General features: G+C 53.5%; 1 protein-coding gene across 1 annotated transcript in view; it reads right to left on the minus strand.

The window, feature by feature from the left end:
- GLRX3 (glutaredoxin 3) overlaps positions 1-5,125 on the minus strand; it is a 30,874-nt gene extending 25,749 nt beyond the window's left edge. The window contains exon 1 of the mRNA XM_057530878.1: positions 4,968-5,125. Coding sequence (XP_057386861.1) covers positions 4,968-5,056 — 89 coding nt within the window. The 5' untranslated portion in view covers positions 5,057-5,125. The remainder of the gene's footprint in view (positions 1-4,967) is intronic.
- Between the last annotated feature and the right edge of the window lie 1,382 nt (positions 5,126-6,507).

The following is a 6,507-nucleotide window of genomic DNA, read 5'->3' on the forward strand; positions in this document are numbered from 1 at the left end:
CATGCAGTATTGGGGGCCAGAAGCTGAGGGAGGCACTGGGGACTTGAGAGAGAGGGGGGCAGGATTTGGTGGCACTGGAGCACAGTCTAAATTTCAGTACCTCCAAGTTTCTGGCTTAGTGACTGATGGCTAGTGGTAGCACTAGCCACGAATCACAGTACAGAAGCTGCCAACCTGAGAGGAAAGGAAGTCTAGTGGGCTGTGACAGTCTGGAGCTCAGGAAAGAAGTCCATGCCTGATCTGCACATCTGGGAATCAAGAAACAGCGCCAGCGCCATGCTCATCCACACAGGAGGATAAAGAGGAGGCCGAGGGCACCCTCTGGGGCTCATCAAAACTAAGTTAGGGGCTTCCCTGGTGGCGCAGTGGTTGAGATTCTGCCTGCCAATGCAGGGGACAAGGGTTCGAGCCCTGGTTTGGGAGGATCCCACATGCCGCGGAGCAACTGGGCCTGTGAGCCACAACTACTGAGCCTGCGCGTCTGGAGCCTGTGCTCCGCAACAAGAGAGGCCGCGATAGCGAGAGGCCCGCGCACCGCGATGAAGAGTGGCCCCCGCTCGCCGCAACTAGAGAAAGCCCTCGCACAGAAACGAAGACCCAACACAGCCAAAAATAAATAAATAAATAAATAAATAATTTAAAAAAAAAAAAAAAAAAAAAAAAACTAAGTTAGGACAGATGGCGGTAAAGGAGCCCTGGTGGTAGACCAGAGAAGGGACCTAAGAGGCACACAGCAAGGTTCAAGGGTCTCCCAGAAGTCAAGAAGGAAGGAGAGACAATCATCAAATGCAGCAGGAAGGGCAAGCAGCAACAGTGAGAGTTCAGTCCAGCGGATGACAGAAGCAGCGTGTGGACCACCGGACTGAGGACGAGGACGCAGAGACAGCTAGAAACCTACTCTGTAAGAGACCGGGCTGCAAACAGAGACAGAGGAAGGACCAGGACAGGAGCAAGGAACGGGCTGTTTTCAATACAAGAAAATTTTCATCGTTTATTTTGTGAGGGGACAGTGCAAATGGGGAGGGAGAGGCTGAAGACACAAGAGACAGCTAAGGATTCAAGGTCTCAAAGGTGGCAGGAGAGGGAAATTGAGAGCAGAGAAGAATTCGCCTTGAGAAGAGGGACAATCTCCTCCGGGTCAGGAGCAAAGGAATCAAGAATGGGTGAAGCTACAAGTAAATGTCTAGGTGTCGGGGGAGGGGCAAGTCGAAGAAGAGCTCTGGAAGATGCTTCTGGAAGTCCTGTTTTCCAGGTAGGAAGCAAGGTCATGTGCTGATACAAAGGAAAATGGAGGACAGGGGTCACAGGCAGGACCGAGGAAGACGGGAGGGCTGCCCAGGGGCACACAAGAGTAAAGCAGGAGGCTCTAAAGGCAGAGCCGCCTAAGGTGGGAAAGGACACATGGCAGGGCCCCCACCCCATGGGTTCCAAGTGCAGCAGCAGAAGGCAGGAGCTTCAGCGTGTGGGTAGGTGGGCAGACACTATGGAGGAAGTATTTCACCAATCCCTGCTGCCTCTTCCTCTCAGGCATGCAGCTAGACTACACCTCTCAGTCTCCCTTGTGTCCCGGGCTGGGGCCCTGGAACTGAGCTGTGGCCAGTGGGATACGGGGCAGAAGTGAGCTACCTGGCCCCGCAAAGCCTCCCGCGTGAGCCTCGGCCTACTCCAGCCTCCTCTCGCAAAGCTTCTGCACAGCGTGGCGGGGGGCCTCTGGGGCCTAAGGGATGGTGGGAAGGAAGACAGGCCCACGAAACGACTGCACAGGAATGTTCACAGCAGCCTGGTGCATAACAGCCGAAACCTGCAAGTAACCCAATGTCCACAAACTGGAGAAACTGCTGTATATTAACACAACGGAATACCACTCAGCAATAAAAACGGAACCAACTACAGATACACGGCAGCATGGATGAATCCCAAAAACACACTGAGCACGACAACCCAGACACGAAAGACCAGGAGTTCCGCGACTCCATTCACATAAAGTCCAAGAGGAGGCACAACTCATGTACAGTGACAGAAAGCAGATCACTGGTGGGGGATTACCAGAAAGAGCCTAAAGAGCATTCTGGGGCTCTACATTCTTGTCCTGAATGATGGTTACTCGTGTTAATACAAATGTCAAAATTCATCACACCCAGCAATTAAGATCTATGCATTTTACTACAGTATATAAGTTAATACCTCAATCTTTTAAAAGTTAGATACCACTTTTTACCAAACTGAAAAAGAGATTTTTAAAATCATAATATTCAATGACAAAAAGGATAAAGTGAGATGGCACTTTCATATCCTACCTGTAAAAATTAAATTGGAACCTTTCGGAAATTTCAAGATACTTACACACTTTCGAGTATCTATCCTACAGAAGTCATTAAAGAGACAAAGATGTACATATATGAATATTTTCCCAGTATTTTACATAGCAAATAACTGTAAAATCTATTGTTCAACGAGATAGTTTTCTTAATGGTCATACAATAAAGTATCATAAAGCCATTAAAAATCATATGTCAAAGAATGTTTAATGACATGGGAAAATGCTCACAATGAGTACATTTTTAAAAAATTAAAATAGGTTACCCAACTTTTTAACAGTATGTGCCAACGCATGTAAAAAAGAGAAGAAAAAAGTACACATACACAACTTAAATTCCATTACTACTAATGTGGCTCGGAAGAGTAATTTAACTTAACTTCTACATCTGTAAAATAGCAATAACACCCTGGGAGGTTGGGAAGATCAAACAAAAATATACAAGCACTTTGAAAACATTAAAGAATGATATTAATGTTGTTATTTTACATTATCCACAATATTCTCATATTTAGATGCTTAACTTCCTTTCCAATTAGGTACATGATGCCTAGTATCATAAGGACATAAACCTGAAACAAACGTAAACGCTGTCACCCTCTCTTGGATTATATGTAAGTATTCTCTCCACCTTCATGGACAGCCCAATATGCAGGGTGCATTGTTTAAGGAAAACCTTTAGAGAAAAACGAGATTCAAATCCTAACTACTGTGATGCTAAACAATGTAATGAACCTTGGTTCTTTATCAGTAAGATAATTATTGATCGATAAATGGTTGTTTCTCTCTTATTACAGGTGTTCTGCTCTTATAGTTATGCCTCTGCAGGCAACACCAGCTACCATTTATTAAGATCATATAGTATTAGACTCTGTTAAATATTTTACAAATGGGCAAAAACCTTAATTACTCTGTAAATGGGTATTAATATCCCCACTGTATAGACCAACTGAGGTTTCAGTAACATATAAACGTCTGATTATTAGACTTAAGCAAAAAGTTTTCAATTCACATGAAATTTTAAAATTGAGAAGTGATGATTTGTAAAGTAGACGTTAAGTAACTACATTAACAAGCACTATTTAATATTCTGAAATGCTGCCACTTTCACCAAAAGTAGCAGAGATTTGTTCCTTCCGCAGATGCCAAGCATCACTTCCTTCCCACGTGCCCATTTAAACTAAACACCACGAAAAATGTATATTGGTTTCCGGATCATTACAAGTACGGGCCCGTGGCAAGAATTAACATTTAAACTTTTTCCAACTGTGATGTCTTAATGACTTTTTTCTTTAAAAAACGATACATAAAATCAAAAATGTGAAACACACAAAAGCAAAATAGTCCTCCAGGTGACCGTGAACTGAACACTTAGGAAGGGCAGGTCCACACGAGGCCTGCTCCTCAAGACGCCGCCTCTGGGGCACTCCACAATTGGGCCGCCGGAAGATGGGGGGAGCGCTGGATGAATCACCTTTCATCAATGAGTCCACGTCATTCTCTTCGCGCCCCCCCCGCCCCGCCCCGCCCCGCCCCACTCGCCCGTTTCTGTCAGTTTCCCAGCAAGACCGGAAACGCCGCAAGAGCGGCTCTGGCGAACACCTTTTAACTTCAGCACGGCGGCGAAGCCAGACGGCAACTCTCCCATCGCACCCGCACTCCGCAGCTCAGCCACTCGCCAGCGTACTCACTACCCGCTTCCAACCGCGATCCGCTCCTGCACTCGCGCCGATACGCTTCCACTGCCAGCGAGCCCGCGCAGCCGCGCCGCCGCCCGCAGAACAGCCCGGGCGCGAAGGGGCCGCGAGTGCTCCCGCCGGCCAGGCAGCACGCATGTCCGCTCCCACACCCCCGGGTGGGCACTGTCCTACCCCTCTCACCGCAGAGGACACTCCTGAGGCCTGGTTATGAAACGTGCGCAGCGGCTCTGGGGCTGGCTCCCAGGCAATCGGCTGGCCCTCCGCCGCCCCCACCGGCCATGCCCCGAGACACCGCCCAGCCCCCGAGCGCTCGGCCAGAGGAAGCCGCGAGACGGCTGCGGAGAGCCCGTGCCCGCCCGCCGGCGCCGACTCGCAATCTCGGGGTTTCCATGTGTTCCCCCAGGTCCGGCCTCTGCATCCCGGTGGGTCTCCTTCGGACGCCGTCCCAAGGGCGAGAGGCACGTGGGCCAAGCCAGAGCGGACCGCGGCTGAGCCCGTCCAGGAAACAGGAGACCCCCGTCCTCGGCCCGGACAGCGCCACACAGTGCGCTCTGCCCCATCACCAACATCCTTAAACGCCCCTCGGAAAGGAGGCAGGACCGCCGACCCAGCTAGGCCTTCCTCCGCCGCCCGCCCGTGATGAAGCGGGCGGGGGCCAGGGTCTCCGCGCCCACCCCCGACCCGCGGCTGAGTCCCCGCGTCGCCGCGCCCCGGGAGGCCGGGCCGGGCGGCAGGGCGGGACCCGGGCCTCGGGGCGCCCGACGGGCCGGGGCCGGGGGTCTGCGGTGTACCCCGCTCCCCTTCCGGGGCGGGGACCTGGCCTCGGGGTCCGGGCCGCGCCGGCAGCTCCGCCCAGGCCGGGCCGGATGCGAGGGAGCCGGGCAGCCCGCGCGGCCGGCCCCCGCCGCGTCCCCTCACCCCCGCCGCCCGCCGCCCGCCGCCCCGCTCACTTGGCTGTGAGGCGCAGCAGCTCCTCAAACTGCCCGGCTGAGCCGACCTCCACAACGGCAGCCACCGCCTCAACCGCCCCCGCCGCCATGCTGCCGCCGCCAGACGAGAGCAATCGAGCGCGGGCGGGCGATGGGGGAGGGGCTCGGGCGGCTACACACGGAAGCCCCGCCCCGCCTCCGGACCGCGCGGAAGCCCCGCCCCCCGCGCCCGCCCCGCCCGCGCGGAAGCCCGGAGCCGGTGAAACGCGGGAGTTTCGGGCTTACCGGTGGGCCAAGTGAGAGCCCCAGGCTCCTGACCCCCGGGGCTCCGGACTGTCAGGAATCCTGGCTTCCGGGGCTCCTGGATGTCGGGGCGCCGTACGTTCCTTGCAACTCCTATGGCAGCTGGGAGAATGGTGTGTGCGTGTGTGATGTGAGTGTATATTTAACAAAGTGAAATTTTAAGCTAAAAGGAAATTACATAAAGGTGGGGATGGAATGGGAGGTTAGGGAAAGGGAGGTTGCGCCCTCTCCGAACCTCAACACTGACAAGGAGCTTCGAACTCGGTCCTGAAGAGCCCGAACCCGCGCCCCCGCGTGGCCCGCCACCTACCCCCCGGTGGGGCCATCCCTGGGCGCAGCCAGGGCGCAGACCCATCACCCACTGTGACCTCCGAGCAACACGGCCTGGGCAGGTGGGCCGCCTCCGGCACCACGGGCCCAGCCCCAGGACCCTCTCACTCAGGCCCGCAGGCCCCACGCTCCTCTAACCTCGGGTCTTCCCTGGCTCCCATTGGCATCTCCTAATGTTGACGCCCCAGGTAGTGTCCGCTCACCACTTTTCCACCTCCCCTTCCCATAACTCCCACGCACTCTCCGGCCTGGGTAAAACTATCCATGGTCCTAGTATCCTCAATCACCAGGGAAACCTCAGCCGCCAGCCAAGTGCCCTCCCCTGCCTCCGGAGCCCGGCATCCATCTGCCCTGGGGCCGGGGGAGTCTTCTTGGTTCTCCCCAAACTGCACCCCGCCTGCTCTCCAAAGAGCCACTCCTGGAGCTCCCATCTTAGCCATCGCTTCCACCCAGACACGTGAGGCTCCTCCTGGGGGTCCTCGGGCTCTGTACCGAGTTTGAGGGCAGGCCCCATGGATCCTCCAGGGTGGACCCGTGGGTGTCCAGGGCACCTGTGCGCCTTCTACCACGTGCACATCTCACGGGGTTAGAACTGCACCTGTGGTCTCCACCAGCCCCGGTTCTCATCAAGGACGGGAACTGTGTCTCTGTCCCAGTGCCTAAGTTAGAGCCAAGAACGTGGCAGGTGCTCAGTACATGCTCTCTACCTGCAGCTGGTGGAGAAGTGGGCTTGTGGAGTTTCAAAGACTTATTACCAAAAAAAAAAAAAAAAATTATGTAATATATTTCATTGATAATCTTTACATTGATTGCATGTTGAAATACTACTTCTGATATACTGGGTTTTGTGAAATATATTATTAAAATTAAATTTACCTCTTTCTACCTTTTAAATGTGGTTACTAGAAATTTTTAAATTACATAGGTG

This window comes from Balaenoptera acutorostrata, chromosome 16 (assembly GCF_949987535.1).
Source record: "Balaenoptera acutorostrata chromosome 16, mBalAcu1.1, whole genome shotgun sequence".
In the NCBI taxonomy this organism is placed as follows: domain Eukaryota; kingdom Metazoa; phylum Chordata; class Mammalia; order Artiodactyla; family Balaenopteridae; genus Balaenoptera; species Balaenoptera acutorostrata.